The 18,019-nt window shown below is 27.7% G+C and overlaps 1 protein-coding gene across 1 annotated transcript; it reads left to right on the top strand.

The window, feature by feature from the left end:
• Positions 1-8,288: 8,288 nt before the first annotated feature.
• On the top strand, positions 8,289-18,019 carry LOC142325836 (uncharacterized). The gene is made up of 4 exons (XM_075367859.1): positions 8,289-8,489; positions 10,951-11,076; positions 14,920-15,122; positions 17,776-18,019. Exons 1-4 carry the CDS (start codon positions 8,396-8,398, stop codon positions 17,863-17,865), a joined length of 513 nt encoding a protein of 170 aa, XP_075223974.1. The 5' UTR covers positions 8,289-8,395; the 3' UTR covers positions 17,866-18,019.

The raw sequence follows: 18,019 nt of genomic DNA, 5'->3' as shown, positions 1-18,019 counted from the left end.
TACAGTTTAATTTTTTTATAACAAAAATTTTAATATTATCCTCCACTGATAAAATTCATTTTTAATGCTGATCAGTTCAGTGGGTTAATTTAAACTCAACTGTGATGGTTATTTATAGATCTCCTTCTGGTTCTTCTGAAACCTTTCTAAATAAATTATCAGAAATAGTTATAAAAATTACAATTTTTCATATTATAACTGTCAAATTATCAAACAATATTTCATAATTAGGAATAAATGACTTTTTATGATCTATTTTATTCATATAAAAGAGCTATCAATGAAGAAGATTAAGTTATTTTGCTGGAAATCGATTGGAGAAGAAGGATGAAAATATTACTGCTGCTGAAAAATTTTGTAATTTTTAACATACTTTTCAAAAACCTTCCTTTTTAGCTTATCTTTGGTGAAAAATAAACATTTTTATTATGCACAGAATTCAGAACAAGTTTTCAGAATCCAAAAATGGGCTGTCATATCTTTGGTCAATAAATATGGTTCATTTATACTGATTTTTAATAAATTAAAAATTCTGATAGTTCCACATGTTACTATTTTTTAATGAATCTGTGGAAAAAAAATTATTTCTAAAAAAATTTGTGTGTATGTTACATGCCATAACTGAAAAAGTTATAGATCATCTCACACGAGATGTAAGTTTCTCCTTAAACTGTCATAACTTTTTCGAATAAATATCTTTTACCAGGTTTATTAAGGTTAGTGAAGAGTGAATTGATTTCTCTACCTTCTTCAACCAAACATACTGTCACACATTGCCATGTCAAGTTCACTGAAATGCAGGAGTTGTTTAACTTTACAAAGAGATACCTTTGCTATTCTGCCAGAAGGACTTGCTGTATGATAAATATTATTATTCTCAGAAAAAGTTACTCTGTACAGTGCCAATTGAATCTAATAGTATAAAGGGTAACCTTCATGCGATAGTAGAGAGTCGAGTAGGTATGATTGCAGGACAAAATTTCTTAGTATATATGATGGCATAGCCTTGTCACTTGTTAGCTGGATGAGTTACATAGAAGAGTTACATCTAAGAAACAGTTCAGATCCTTATTCAATTTCTACAGTGCACTAATATTAAGTTTCTAGTTTCTAACAGAGCACATCTATCAAGCTCTTGAATTATTAAGTAATGATGTGAATAAAAGTTAACAATTTTTACATCAATTATAATTGCCTTGATTGCCTCATGAGAGGTTAGTTGGAGTTGACGGAAATTCTGATGTTCTTTTTAGTACCTCCTTTCATCCTAACCACCTAACCATAATATCTTCACATGATAATCTAAAAAAAAAAAAAAAAATACTGGGATACCGACATCAAGAACCTTCTTACATATTTTGAATTATTTCAGGAAATATTTGAATAATACAAAAAAAAATCAGTGATGCCTTTACCAATTTAAACCATTGAAGAAACCACAGTTTCTGCATTGATGAATTGTGATCATTTTATGTGTAGAGAATGGGGGTATTCAGACATGAAGCATTCACTGTTTAAAGCTGGGTAGTATTATAACAAAAATTATTTTGACGCTCATGTTGTTTAGATAACTGTTAAGGAAAAAACATCTGTACTCTTCTGCTTTGCTAAAATCATTTATTTATTACTATTTTTCCCTTTTATCCTAAGAAGATAACTTTTTACCCTCCCACCGTAACTTTTTCCATTTGTATTCTATTTTTTAAAATACTAATTGTTTTTTCTTTTAATCCTATTTTGTTTTTTTAATGACAGACAAAAAACTGCTTTTTTATTATTTGCATGGTTTGAATGATGGATGGTCTACATCAATTCTGTTTTTCTTTCTATTTTAGTATAAATCCTTTAACAATACCTCAATGTTTGATTTTTTTTATATGCCAGTGATTGAAAATTGTCTTTTGTATCTGTTAGTCTGAGGTTTTTTTTTATAAGTTAAATATTTTTGTTTCTTAAAGCTTTTTTAAAAATTATAATTCACTAGATTATCTCAACCTATAACGTTGGAATGTTGTGATATGTAATATTTTAATTGTGCCAACCTTACTGCAGTTAAAACCCAAAACCATCCGAATGATGAACAAAGATAGTATCACTTTGCCATGGAGATTGGTGGATAATGTAAAATATAAATATATACTATTTTTGTATTATAGGTTTTGAGAAATTGTTCTGTATTTTGCAGATTGTTAGACTTTTTACTTCCTTGCATGAAGTAAAGATAGGATTGTGAATGCAAAAAATTTTGGTTTCCAGATTTCAACATAAATATCCATTTTGACCATCCCTGAATCCATTTTGAGTAGTTTTGGCGTGAAATCTGTACGTACATATGTGTATATGTATGTATGTGTCTCACATAAGTAGTTGTTATTTTTGAAAAACAAAGTGAAGATAGTGCATCTGGTTCAAATTTTATTTAAAAAAAAAAAAATAATAATAACAAAATTAGTAATTCATATCAACGGTATAGAAGGTATGAATAAATATGAGAAATAAGAATAAAAAATTGCAGGCCTCCATGGCATGAGCGGTAGTATCTCGGCCTTTCATCCGGAGGTCCAGGGTTTAAATCCTGGTCAGGCTTGGCATTTTTCATACACTACAAAAATTCCATTCCACATCCCGTGCACAAGCTTGAAGCTTAAGTGGCAATATCATAGAGAAAAAAAATTAGGAAAGGAAGATGTGATTCGAAAAGAGTGAAAATGGATTTAATCTTTCCCCTTTACTTTTCACTATGAATGTACAAGGAACAGTGTAGAAATTGAAGGGAAAATTTGGGAACAATCCAAAAAGAGAAAATAAATATGTTAAGACTTTTCTGATAATATTGCTGTTTTTGGAGAAATAAAAATAATTTTTAATAAATACAAAATTCTAGTTTTTATTTTTTGGAGACAAATTCATTTTCAAAACAAACAAGATTAAAAACAGATATCATTTGTTGAAATGTGTCTGAAAGAAGATAACAAGCAATTAAAATTAAAACAGGAAAATAATACACCAGAAGTTAAATTTTATTATTTAGGTAGGAAAATTGCAAAGGATGGACAACAATGGTAAACATGAAACAAACTGTTACATACAAGGAGAGCTTTCAAGAAAAAATCTGCTCGTGTCAAATAAAACAGATTTAAAATTTAAAAAAAAATTCTTGAAGGTATTTATGCAGATGGTACATTTTATTCAAATGAAACATGAACAATAGGAAAAGCAGAAACGGAAAGAATAGATGACTTTGAAACGTTTATTACAATTAGATGTTGAAAATCATGTGGATTGATAAATGAAATGATAAAGTCTGAAGTGTGTTAGTTAATTTGGTAATGGAAAAAGTAAAACCTGTAAAAGAAAACAAATATTTGAATATATAAAACATGATGATTGAGGATAAAAGGAACAATAAATATATTGAGGTTGGGAGACTAGCAGTGTGCACAAGTAATGGAGTATATAAACAAATCAACTAACTGATGACTCAAAAAAAAAAAAAATAACTAACCAATATCAAAACATAAATATTGATATTAATTATTTCAAATAATATTTGCTTATTATTTGTTCAAATATTTTTAAAGTTGAGCAGAAATGTAGTTTTAGTAAATAATCCTTCAAGATATAAATTAAAAGTATAATGCGGTTAATAAATGTTAATACTATAACAATTTAAAGCAGAAAACATGGGCTTCTATTACTGTTGCTATAGTATAATCAGAGCTGTGGTGTTGTATAACGTTGTATAGCCAAAACCCTTGTTTTACATAAAATGAAAACAATTGACAGTGACAAATTTCATAAAAAGCCAAACATTATTATTTAATGTAATGGAAATAATTATGCAGCGTTATATTACAAGTAACATAATTTTAAGAGAATATGAAAAAAAAAATGAATTAAAACAAATAAAATTATTCATTTACGTACATATACAGTATGTTTTTACATCACAACCTACAAAACACAGGTACACCTGTATTTAAACACACTAAACAAGTGTACACATGTTACATATTGTTACGTAATTAATTACATTTTATTCCATAAACAATTCAACAAAATATGCTATTGAGAATAATTTGATTTTATATATATTTATTTTTCAATAAAAAACAGTATTTAATAAAAAGACATTTTTATTACTGTTATTTTAATAAATTTAATTACTTATTTAAATAGATGTAATCTTCAAAATATTCAGCTTTAAAATGTATGAGAGCAAAAAACTTTTTGCAAACTCAATGAATTGGACTTAAAAATATCACTGTTAACTGGAGTTTCTATCATCAAAAACACAAACATTATTTACATAATTAAATAGTTCACTATTAAAAATGCTTTATTTAACTACAATTCACATAATGTCATGAAAAGTAACTCATGATGTACAGAAAAATTTACTCGATTGTTTTAACTGAAGTCCACAAATAAAAGTTAAAAAAATAGCTTCAGAAATACATAAACGTTTAAGAGCCAACTAAAAATTAAACAATATAATTTTCTTACTTTGCCAGAAGGTTGCTATGGCCTTCTTCAGATCATATAATTTAGGGAATAAATTGATTGATAAAATGATTAGTTAAGTTATTGAATTCAAGTTTTTAGGTTGTAATTTATCAGCATTTATAGAAGCAAATTTTAAGAGAAAGATTAAGAAGTGTAATAAAATATGTGGCACTACTAAGAGAACCATAGTAAATGAAGTGAGGAAAGATATAATGATGATATTGTTTAAGATCATGGTACTACTTTAACGGTTTTTATAATGAGGCTTGGGTTTTGTTTTAGCTGGAGGAGGGGAAAGTTCTACTAGCCACTATCTGCCTGAACAGATGGTACTGTCGAGCTCTCATCAACTAAAACCTCTTCTCCTCATCCTCAAGATGCCAGATGGACCAAAGTTGGTATTATCCAGCGTTGTGAGTCTATTACAGGATCCCATTCTGGTGTATTGTTGAGGCACCTGAGCAGGAGTCCTGCAGCCATCATCATAGGCAACTACTCTCACAAACAGGGGCACCTACCTACTAACACTGCAGGCTGTCCTACCCTGGCACCTCCTCTTTTGACTTATCTTCAGGATCACCATTTTCATTGCTGTTGACCAGATGTCTGGGCTAAGAAGCATCTTCATAAAGATAAAGATGCTATAATTTGCTGGTGATGTAGTATTCTAGCTGAGAGTAAAAAAGATTTAGAAGAAAAAATAAAAGGCATGGATGAAGTCCTACACAAAAACTACCTCATGAAAATAAACAAGAACAAAAAAAAAGTAATGAAGTGTAGCAGAAATAATATAGATGGACCACTGAATGTTAAAATAGGAAGAGAAAAGATTATGGAGGTAGAAGAATTTTGTTATTTGGGAAGTAGAATTACTAAAGATGAACAAAGCAGGAGCGATATAAAATGCTGAATAGCAATGGCAAAACAAGCTTTCAGTCAAATATATAATTTGCTTAAATAAAAAATTAATTTAAATGTAATTTATATGAAAGTAAAACTTGGACAATCGGAGTACTTGAGAAGAAAAGATTAGAAGCTTTTGAAACGTGATGCTGTAGGAGAATGTTAAAAATCAGATGGGTGGATAAAGTGATAAATGAAGAGGTGTTGTGGCAAATTGATGAAGAAAGAAGCATTTGTAAAAATAGTTAAAAGAAGAGACAGACTTATAGGCCATATATTAAGAGATCCTGGAATAGCCGCTTTGATATTGGAAGGACAGGTAAATGGGAAAAACTGTGCAGACAGGCACTGTTTGGAATATGTAAAACAAATTGTTAGGGATATAGGGGGTATACCGAAATGAAATGACTGGCACTAGATAGGGAATTTTGGAGAGCTGCATTAAACCTGTCAAATGACTGAAGACAAAAAAAGTAAGGAAAAAATGGAGAGCCCTTGTCTGTGTTTCACAGACACAAAATCAGCATTAAGATGTAACTCACTAATATTTTAGAAACTGTGTTAATCTTATGCAGGCATGTTTTGGCAATCCAAAACAGATCAACTCTTAAGGTTATTTAAAAATCAAAACAAGTTTACAAGATACAAAATGGGCTGTCAGATAAATCACCAAAATATTATGTAGATTAATTTTTAGTAAACTAAACATTCTAACTTATTTACATGTTTATATTTATGAATTTACCTTTGTAAAAAAAAAAAAAAACAGTAAATATTTACTACTTCCAAGAATGAAACAAATTCCATATTTATCCAGTCAGACAACAGAAATAATTTTTACAACAGAGCACAGTACTTCCTTGTAATACACTAAGAAATGGCTTTATAATGCTTCTTTTGACAATTTTGCTTAATTATCAATCAATTCAAGTAAAATAAAGTTGAAGGATTTTCCAAAATTTGTATAACAGTTAATTTGATTTTTTTGCTTAAAAATCCATAATTCAGCAATATACTGTCACCTCTTCCTTTCGTTCACAAGATTTTGGCCTCAAAACCCAATCAGGCTTGGGGATTAAAATAACCTATAAGTTTTATCTCATTTATGAATGTACAATCTGGTAATGTATGAAATGAAATTACAATGAACTATAGTTGTGTGAAAGTTTATTGTTACTCAGGAAACTAAATAAATGTTTTAATATGCTGTTCTTTAATATTTTCATATTTTTTTCAAATTCTAAAAAAACTAAATATTATAGGGTAAATTAATATATTTGTTTTTTTAAATATTGCTCTATACGGTTAATACTTACAGGGGCCAGATAATGATCTGACAGCCCATTTTTGTACTTTAACTCTTCCTGACTTTTTGGTAGAGCTCATAAGATGATATATTATTTCAAATTGGACTATGTATGCATTATAAATATTTAATAATGATGACAAATTTAGCATTTTATTGAGGCCTTTACATTAAATAGATTATGTGAATATAAGATAAATTATAAATTCAAAAGCAAATTATGAAATTATATTTACGTAAATGTTGAATGGGATGCAGATAAATAGAATTCTTTGTTTCTTTTTAATTTAAAAAAGAAACAATATTCAATAGAATAATATTATTTATACAAAAGAAAAATGTTTTAATTGTATTTTAAATAAATTGGTGGGGGTTCTGCAATTTATTAAAAATTAAACAAAAGTATTTTAAGTCCTTTCCTCATATTGTGTTGCATAACACAAAAATGTTCTTGTCTGGTTTGGTAAAGGTGAATATTGCTATTTTTTAAGCGTAAGTTACAATTCTTTCTAGCAAAGATTGTACATTCAGAAATATAAACACCAAGGATAAATTAATATATTTGGTTTTTTAAATATTGCTCTACACGGTTCATACTTATAGGGGCCAGATAATGATTTAACAGCTCATTTTTGTACTTTAACTCATCCTGACGTTTTGGTGGAGCTCATAAGATGATATATTATTTTAAATTGGACTATGTAGGCATTATAAATATTTAATAATGATGACAAATTTAGCATTTTATTGAGGCCTTTCATAGCAAAACAGTACAATTTTGTTACTAACAAAATTAATTTGATCATCCCACCAGAACTTGTCATCTAATAAAACACAGAAATCTTGCTTTGTGGGCAACAGAAAAAATGCTGTTTTTTATTATCTGGAATTTTCCCATTTTTTGAGTATGTTCTGTCACCATTATGAGAAGTTTTATTATATTAAAATAAACAAACAAATCAGGTATTCATTATAATTTTGCCCCAGATAACAAAATAAGTTAATTTGTTCATCTAAATCAATAAACTACTGAGCCAATCTATCTCAACTGATATCATGAAACAATTGAAAATACCTCAATTGACTGTGTTTTCAGATATTTTCACAAAAAAATGTATCTTTTTTTCTATGAGGTTGAAAATAATTCCATTGATATACCTGTCTCAATTAGGAAAGCATAATTAAATAAGTTTTTAGTTAAAAAGTTCATTGGTTGAAACAATAAAAATAAAATTTATAAAACCTCAGTTTTTAGGAGTGTCAAATTAAGGGCTACTAAGTTTTAGTGTTTTAATTTTGTATTAAGAATATTTTAAAAAGTATTCTTTTTTACTTTTAACAGCATTTCTTAAAATTCAATTAAATTTTTTTCAAGTTTATTTTATTTTGCTTAGAAGCGAATACAAAAACAAATATTAAATAAATAAAGATGGTTAGCAACAAGCATGATGTAACAGCAAACAAAAAAAAAAGTAAGCCTTTATGTGCAGGTGTGATGGATAAAACCAGAATAGTAATGTTTAAAAATATGGAAAACCACATTTATCATAGGGACATCAATTTCCTATATAAGGATTTGTTCAGGATGTTAGGATCATTCTGTGTTACTTTCTAAACGTAATACATTATACAGAGGATTTTCCAGTTTTCAATATTCTTTTACTGTAACCTTGTCTAAAGATGATTTGTTCAAGAACGACCAGTGTATTCTTCTTTACATTACTACTTGGCATAATTCTGTCAACAACTGCAGTGGATGTCAAGAGATGCAGATGTCAGTAATTATTTAAAGCTACCTACTTATTTTATAGTAATTGCAAAATTTATACGCAACACAAAATCTTTACTAATCATGAATATAGGTGCTGTATAATAATCAGAACATTCTATATTATATTAAAGAATGTAATAATAATATTATCACGACTATATAGTTACAGTATATCTAATAATTATTTATCTTAATAAAAGAGAACACATGTGAAATCATTATTTCAGCAAGCATTTTATTTAATTTTAAATACTCATCATGCTTATTTCTGACTTATAATCAGTATACTTTACTTCTGATAAGTTAATATATTTCTAATAGTTAGTATGGTTTATTATAATAAAAAAAAAAATTAGCAAAATTTACAATTATATTTAAATTTTTATTTATTTTATATACATAATATTTAATAATTGTATATGTAATTGTAGAATTATTTTTTAAAACCAATTCATTTAATAACCATACTCCTCTGTACCAATACAAATTAATTTATATTTAACAGATCAGCATTAAGTACAGAACTATTGAAATAGGATCATTACAGTTATGTAACTGTAATGATCCTCTGTTAAGAAGTGTCCACTTCTGTTAATGGTCCACTTCTATTAAGAAGTGTTTTCATGAATTTGATTCGCATCATACATTATTTATACATATATATATATATATATATATATATATTACAATATATACGAAGTGTGTAAATATGAAACCAGAATTTTTGTATAGAAAATACACGTTTATTGTATGATAATGATAAAAAATATTTTATTTGAATTATTGTCCATTGCTATTTATACATTTCTCCCACCTCTCTGACAATTTATGAATGCCACACCAAAAAAAATGTTGCTTTTTTGAGGCAAACCAGTCATCGAGCGATTTTCATACACTTTCATAAGAAGTGAAGCGCTACTCAGCAAGTGCGTGTCCCATCGATGAAAATAAATAGAAGTCGGACAGAGCCAAGTCTGGTGAGTAAGCCGCATGCAAAAGTATTTCAACTGAATGCCACAATTGTGTCCTTGATCTGTTTTGCTGCATGTGATAGTGCATTATCATGAAGAAAAAATCACTTTGTGTAGCCTTTTTTTATATTCTGGTTGTTTTTCACGCAATGATTGATTAAAATCAATCATTTGTTGTCGGTAGCATTCAGTATTAATTGTTTCGCCAGTTTTTAACAGTTCATAGTAGATCACACCCTTCTGATCCCACCAAACACAGACCATTGTCTTCTTTCCATAGCGATTTGGCTTTAGGAATTAATGATGTATTATTTTTATGTTGTATGGAAGAAGTGTAGTTATCAGATTTTGCACATTATTAGAAATTAAATACTTTAGATGTAGAAGTACCAGAGATATTTGTATAAGAATTAATTTTACCTCATCAAAGAAAGCAGTTTCATATATATGTGAGAACTACTGCAGTATATATTAACATATTATGCTTCTAAGTTATAGCAGAATAATATTTATATTTATAAGAGAATGTAATGACAGGTAGAAAATATTCTTCATTTATTATCTATTATTCATAATTTTTAATTTGTATTTGGAAGAAGCAGCAAAGAAATATATTTTGAATACTCAAAGAAAACTTTGAGTATGGTTTCTTGTACAGTCCAGTAAAAGAAAAAAAACTCAAATTTTTTATTAAAACTAGGAAATAATTATTAGAAGTAACCAGTGGTATGAATTATTGGTAAAGGAGAAATTAAATCTGAAAATAAAATAAATGTAGTGTGACAAAAAGGAAAATAAAAAGAAATTAAATATTAAAACAAGAGAACATAATTCTGCTTTCTAGATCATTTAACTTTTTTTTCTATTTAATCATACAACAAATTAAATGAATGAACACAACCTATAACGAATTTATAATTCAATTATATACTTAACAGGTTTCCTAATCTCTTACAGATGGACATCATTAGCAAAACTGGTCATCGTTAAAAACAGAAACTCCACTGAAGTGCTAATAATTAATTCAAAAAGGTTTTCAAAGGAAGAAGTACAATTTATTTAAAAGTGACTTATTTAACGTAACAATTATAAGACATTACGTTTTGTTATGCAGTTAAATGAACAATAAAAGACACCGTAAGCGAAAATTCCACAGTATGCAATTATAAACACAAAGTAAAAATTTGAAATACGCGGAAAAATAATACTGTTAATCCTTAATAATTAATTTCTAACCAAATAAGAATGAGTCATTTTGTAATACTATTAATTATTATAAGATGAAGTACTAAAAGAATAAGGCTCTTTGTGTGAAACTACGTTATACAGCAAAGACAAAAACCAGAATAATAAAATTATAAAATATAGTAGGGGGTTTTTTTATTATAATTTTATATTTCTTTAATGTATGATAATTTATATTTAGTAATATTTATATTAATAATATTATTTAATACATATACTAATATTTGGATTCTATTTTGATTAAACAGCTGGTGCTGGTCAACCACAGAAAGTAACAATTAATGCTAATTGTAATACATGGGAAAAAAGATCTGATGTCATATGCAGCTTGAATAGTGGCACTAAATTAACCCTTGAAATTCAGTTTGAAACGAGTAAGTGACTTCATTATTAAAATAAAACCAACTGAAGTTACAATAAATTATTTATTACCAATTGAATAAGAATTTTATACTAGTTTGTCCAGGAAAGAAAATTCCCAAAAACTGTGGATATGACTTTTTTATCTTTGCTAATTCTTTAAAAAAATTATTATTCTTAAAAATTAGTTTCATACTTCATTAGCTCATGTAATTTTCAATATTCTTCTTTGAGACCATGTTTCAAAAGCTCCTGTTTGTTTGCATATCTGGTTTTCCTGCTGTCTATGTTTTGTTGTCAAATGTGTCTTCCATTCAAATAAATAATTTAACATTTTTTCTAATTCCTAAATCTATACTGTATAAATTTCTCAGTAAAATTTAATTGCACATAAAGAATTTACCCTTACACTGACTTGTTTTCCTATATCTGTCTACTCCTTTACTTACATTTTCCATCCTTTGTAATCTTACTCCAAAAAAGAGATTTTTTGACCTCCAGTATCATTTTAACATTTTGCTTACCACTATCTTCCCTTTTGTCTCATTTCATTATCTCAAATTTGCTTTTATCTCTCTTTAAAAATAAAATTCTGTCTTATGAATGAATCTATTCCATTTTGCAGTCAATATTTCTTTTAAATAGTTTTATTTTAGTTTCATTTAAAACATCGATACCATCAACTTATTATATTAAGATGTTCAGATAAGAATCTTGGATTATCATTTTACTGTCATCTATATCCTTGCCTTAGTTCTTTACACGCTTTTCTTCATTTCTACTCTAATTACAGCTACTTGATTTTGTTATATAACTTATAAATAACATTTTCCCCCTCTTTTTAAATTTTATATTCCACAAAATTTTAAATGTTGTATTTCATCCCATATTATCAAATGTCTTCAAAAAAGTAAAAATAGTATAAGTATTCAAAAAAATCAAAGTAGTATATAGTACAATATGTAAAATGATACTATGATGAAACAATGTTTCAAAATTTATTTTTCTTCAGTCTGTTTTACAAAATTAATCCTATGGTACAGATATGTTTTTGGTACCCAAATTGGTTTTAATTAAAATGTCTTTCTAAGACTGAAAATAGCAACATTTAGTGATTGTTATTTCCATGAGTCAGATGAATGCCATGTCTGTATTTAGTAAACAAAATTTATTATGTTAAAAAAATGACAGACCTTAAAAAATTTAATTTAAGTCAGAATTTATTTCTAACTTGAATATTGGTAAAACAATAGCAGTCAAACAATGATTTTTTTTATGAATATTACATGGAATTAACAAACAAGACAATTTCTTTAAACTGTCTTGTATACTAACACACAGTTTAAGATTTACTGCTTGGAAAATCTTGCATAATATAAATACTATGAGCAATTATTATTGCTGGTATTATTAATACTAAGAACAAAACTCAGAGCCATTGTACAATAGCTTGCAATACTAGCATCTATTTATCAGTTAAGTCCTACATAATAATTATTATTATAATTAAAACAACTATCATTAACTGCCCAATCAACTTGTGCACTAGTTATTATAGTGGTTTCTCATTCTACTGTTTAGGTTTAATTCCCAGCCAGTGGCCAGAACTTCTCATCATCTTTCAAAAATGAAAAAAGGTAGTGCAGTTAATAAAATCTTGTATTCATTTAATTAGTAGATAAATATGCAATCTGCTTAGATGCAGAAGCTGAAATTTTGTCTGTTCCCTTCTCTTACTTTCAAACTGAAAAAAGTAGTTTTGCTACTTTTTTAACTTGCTAAATTGTGTCCTAATCAAACACACTAAACTAATTTTAAGAGTACTTATAGAAATGCATTTAATTTAATTGTGAATAAAATACAACTTAATTAAAAACATTTTCAGGATTTCGGAGATCCTTTTTTTTACAAAATTTTTTTTAGAAAACTGCTCATTCTGGTTATATTCAACCATAACATTTGAAAATATATAAAAGTCCAAAATATTTACAACTTTTGTAGGAATTGACATTATACCTTTGTAAGGTGAATAGACCAGTTTTTATTATGTTTTATGTTTATAAGACAGCCAATAAGTTAATGTAGAGGGACTACACCAAAAAAACAAGAATTAACTATTTTATTTTATTTAAGATAACACATTGAAAACATCAATCCTCTACAAAATACTGTCTATTAAGATGATATGCACTTGTTCCAATGGTTTTTCCACTGTTTGAAACATTTTTTATAATTTTTGTACTAATGTTGTTAAAGTCTCCAGCAATTTTTTTTAACCTCTTGTAAGTCCTGAAAATGCTCTCCCTTAGGTTTTTCTTTATTCTTGGGAATAAGGAGAAGTTGCAGGGGGTTAGTAAGGGGGATGAGAAACTGTTATGTCGTTTTTCATCAAAAACTTGTGGATTTTCAACACTGTGTGGGCAGGCACATTATGATGTATCAGCCAGTCCCTTGATTGCCACAACTCAGGTAATTTTTTCTCACTGCCTCACAAAATCGCTTCAGCACTTACAAATAGTAATGCTAATTCACTGTGGTGCCCTGAAGAACAAATTCAATGTGAAAAACTCCTTTGCCTTCTGATTGCTGTTTTGTTTCAGGGTCAAAGCCGTCATACCAAGATTTATCTCCTGTTATGACTTTTGACAAAAAATCCAGGTCAGTTTGTGCCTAGCACAATTTCTGATGGTTATTCATCTGGTCATTGTAAAGCAGTCAAACACACTGCAATGTTTGTGGAAACTGCAGTGGAGATGCCATGATGCATCTCATGTTCAAATCTTCTTTAGGATTCTTTGGCATGAACTCCAGGAATTTCAGTTATTTCCTTCAATTTGTCGACTGTTCTGTGATGATCAAACATGATAGCATCACACACTTTTTAACATTTTCGTTTCTTCTAGACATTGAAGGGGTTAATCTTCGAAAGGCCACTTTTGAATCAGGCAAACTACTTATAAATTCTTGCCTGCTTTAGAGCTTTCTGAAGTACTGAAACTGTTTCTGCCGCTGTATTCTTTAACAAGAAACAAAACTTGATGTTGACATGTTGTCCTTAAAGTTTGTCATCGCAAAATTGCTGAGAGCATTGGGAGGGGCTTAAGAAAACAATCAATCTGTCTGGTGCAATGTTTTTCATGAACGCTACCTAGCCAACTGAGCAGAGAGTGTCTAGTAAACATACCTAGCAGGAGAGGGCAGCACTGTCAGTCCACTTATATAGAGAGAACGATTCTCTTTTTTTTTGGTATTTTCCTCATACTGAAAAAAATTCATACATATGCATCCTTTAAATAAACTATTCATATTCACTCACTGTCTTTCAATAAATATGACTGTTACTATTATTTCAGATATTTCTTTTGAAAGTTGTATCCATTTCAAGTTAATAAAATAATCTGATATTTTTTACAATTAATTTTAATGCATAATTAAAAGTATATATAAATTTGTCATTTAAAACTATAATAAATTTTAAATAAAGTACTTACTATACACATCACATATATCTGTTGCTTTACGCATTAAGTGTTAGTATGTTAAATGTTAAGTGAAATGATCCATTTGAAATGAATCTCAGCATGCTGTGGTTTGCACAACTATGAATAGTTAGTTCATATTTTCTGCAAGAAAAATCTTTCTAATCTAAAGAATTTTTCCCCTTCCACAAAGAATTCCAGAAATAGAAATGTAAGAGTTCAGTACAGTTTTACAGTTACTTCAGTTTGAATGGTACTGTTATAAATACTCATAATTACACTGAGAATCAATCAAAATTTCCCTTTGCCATAGTAACATTACACTTGTAGAAAAGTGTTCTATTAAAATGCTCTCTAAATTTTCATTTTATTTTTCAGAGGATAGAATTAGCTTTTTAGAAACCGGAAAAATTCTTGTAAATCCTCGTTATACTATATTTCCAGTCCAGTTAAATGAAAAATTCATTATAAAATTAGACGAAATATATTTAACTAGTGACGTAAAAGCAAAATTGCCATTGTTGCCAGGAGAAACTTATATATACAAGGATTCATTTGACGTCACAAAAAATTATCCTGAGGTATGTACACTGCTAAAATATATTTTATAGTGTAATGGTGTAATATCTATAAACTGTGACAAAAAAAAAAAAATGCTGGTAGTAAATCAGCAAACCTGGTAGCGAGTGTGTGATAAAAGAATACATATATTTGTGTGTCTGATGAAGAGACTTTATAATAAACAAGAAAATAAATGTTTCAAATGTATTTTAATAAAAAGCTGGTTGAAATATAAAGAAAGAAGAATACTCTGGTAAGGTAAAAAAATATGAAAAGGAAGCTCTGATTCAAAAAAAGGGAAGTTGGTCTCACTGCTTTTAAATTTATAGAAGAATCAATAGAGGTATTTTGAAAAAAAAGAATGTAGTCAGAAATGCTTTTGTATCTATGAAATATCTTAGATCTTACAAATTTCATTCTAAACATTATGTAGCCTATCCAAAAAAATTACAATGAAATTTCAAACTGTATGATAAGAGTCTCACAGATAAAATGAAACTGATATCAAAACAGGTGAGAAATTAAATTTCTATTATCAAAATCTGTTATTAATTTAGAATTTTGTTTAAAAAAAAATAAATGCTAAATATATAGACAATAGATATACAATAGTAGATAATAAAAAATGTTTAAGCGTTTCATATAATAACAAAACATAGAAAAATTTGTTACAAAACTCTTACTGGCCCGATTTCATTTATTAAACAAACTCATATAATTAGCAGGGGTAGTATAAAGTCACTGTCACAATTTTTATTAAAGTTGACAATTATAAATTTGCTGTCACAAATTTATCATCTATTAGCGTTTATACGCATGTTGACTTATTAGTGTTTCAACATCTTTACTTCAATTACATATTTGTTTTGAAAGTAATATTTACCTATTATTTCACTACAATTCATCATATTGTCTTTATTTTAAATTTTAAACATTATTTCAACTTTTTAACTTTTCAACGTGATGAAAATTTGGTTTTTTCATTGAATGTATGTTTTAACGCAATGTTTTTACTAAAGGATATAAATAGAAAAAAAACCAAGTAAATTTGTTTTGCATTACTTTCTTTCACATTTTGATCTTTTTTTTAGAAACATGCATTGATTGTTTGTTTATCTAGTCTTGCTTCTTTAATTACCGTACTTTTTATGTATAAAAATACAATTTAGTGTAGTTTCTTTGACATTCTGAATGTGTTATGATAAAACGATGCAATCACATTACACATAATACATATCACATTTGCAGAAATAATACAATTCTTATGATTATTCGTAGTTTAATAAATGAAATCAGGCCGGTAAGAGTTTTGTAACAAATTTTTCAATTTTTGTTATTATTCACGTTATTTATTATCTATTATTGTATATCTATTGTCTATATATTTAACAAGCATTTTTTTAAACAAAATTCTAAATTAATAACAGATTTTTGATAATAGAAATGTAGTCTCTCACCCTTTTTTGATATCAGTATCATTTTGTTATCTGCAAGACTTTTACCATACAGTTTACAATTTCAATGTAATTTTTTTGGATATCACTGCATTTTGTTAGATTATTCTTTTATTTTTTTTTTATGAATAACCAATTGTTATCTTATGGATTATTATTAAAATTTATTGCCTTTCTAGAACAAACATACATTTTTTTAATTTCTTAGCCAATTTTTTTTGTTGATATTCATATCATTCACTTTATACCATATTTTTCCTTTTTTAATAAAACTAGTATAATGACCTTCAAGAATCGAAGTTCCGTGAAGTGTACCCATCGATTTTTAACATATCCATGGACATACTTTTTATATTATTATTAAATGAACTTTTTTTCATTTCTCCATCAATTAGTTCAAATTGTAGAATAACAACTTTTTGTACACTACCTAGTACTATCGAGTACTGCAACCTAGTGGCACGATTTGTACCACATTTTTGCAACACTTTCCCACCGTGGAAGTTTTATTAGAAATTTAGCAGCTGTTATCTCTTGTAAACTAATGGAGTACTTTATTATTTTTTTAATAAAATGATGGGAATTAAAAAAATTGTTTCATCTTCAGTACTTTATATAACAGCATTTACTATTAAAACATGCTGTATTATATTTCTTTAAATTCTATTATTTCAAGTACATTATCATTCAAGTTTTTTGAGAAAAAAGTGACTTAATTCTAATCACACGGTTCATCAAGTGAAAGAAAAAACCGTTGTCTAAAAAAATTTGAGGTATTTTTGGAAAGTATTCTTTATTAAAAATCTAATTGAACTGAAATATAACGTTTTCATGCTTATCTTTTAATTATTTCCCATTTTCATTTCACTTTTGGGTTAGCTTATCTTTAGAACAGTAAACATAGTTCGTTGTCTTTCCCATGCCTTACCTAGTATTCTGGTATGATAGAATAAGTTACCTTGTCTGGAAATTTTTGGATTCAAATTCCAGTCAAGCTTGTCACTTTTTATAGACCACATATTTCCACACCACATAATAGCTAGAGTGAAATGGGTATCAAGCCTAAGCTCCTGATCTCTCCTAATGAAACCCAGAAAATCTGGGAAAGTGGCTGGGTATAAAGGATGAAAATAGTATTTCTTGTAAATGTAATATTGTACTTGACAATGCCAAATAACTGCATAATATTACAACTTGATATAAATGCTACTTGTTTCAGGGAAGGTATCTTTTCCATTGGGCTTTGGAGGATGATTCAATCGATCAGGAAATTATATGTTTTGATTTGGAATTCAAAATTGTACCATAAATAATCCATGCTTCTCATCAACCATTATCTTCTAGTATATCAAATTATTAAGTGTATGTTTTCAGTGTTATGGTATGATGGGTTGTACAACTGACGTTAATAAAATATTATTTATTGATTTAAATAACAAGAAAAAATAAATTAATTAAAAACA

This window comes from Lycorma delicatula, chromosome 5 (genome assembly GCF_047948215.1).
Source record: "Lycorma delicatula isolate Av1 chromosome 5, ASM4794821v1, whole genome shotgun sequence".
Lineage (NCBI taxonomy): Eukaryota > Metazoa > Arthropoda > Insecta > Hemiptera > Fulgoridae > Lycorma > Lycorma delicatula.
This window is presented reverse-complemented; position numbering and strand designations above follow the sequence as displayed.

What these genes read in the sequence shown, in the direction of transcription:
- LOC142325836 (XM_075367859.1), top strand. Translation starts at nt 8,396, where the DNA reads ATGATTTGTTCAAGAACGACCAGTGTATTCTTCTTTACATTACTACTT. An exon ending in GGATGTCAAGAGATGCAGAT is followed by an intron (nt 8,490 to 10,950) that starts GTCAGTAATTAT and finishes TTGATTAAACAG; the next exon opens with CTGGTGCTGGTCAACCACAG. An exon ending in TGAAATTCAGTTTGAAACGA is followed by an intron (nt 11,077 to 14,919) that starts GTAAGTGACTTC and finishes TTTATTTTTCAG; the next exon opens with AGGATAGAATTAGCTTTTTA.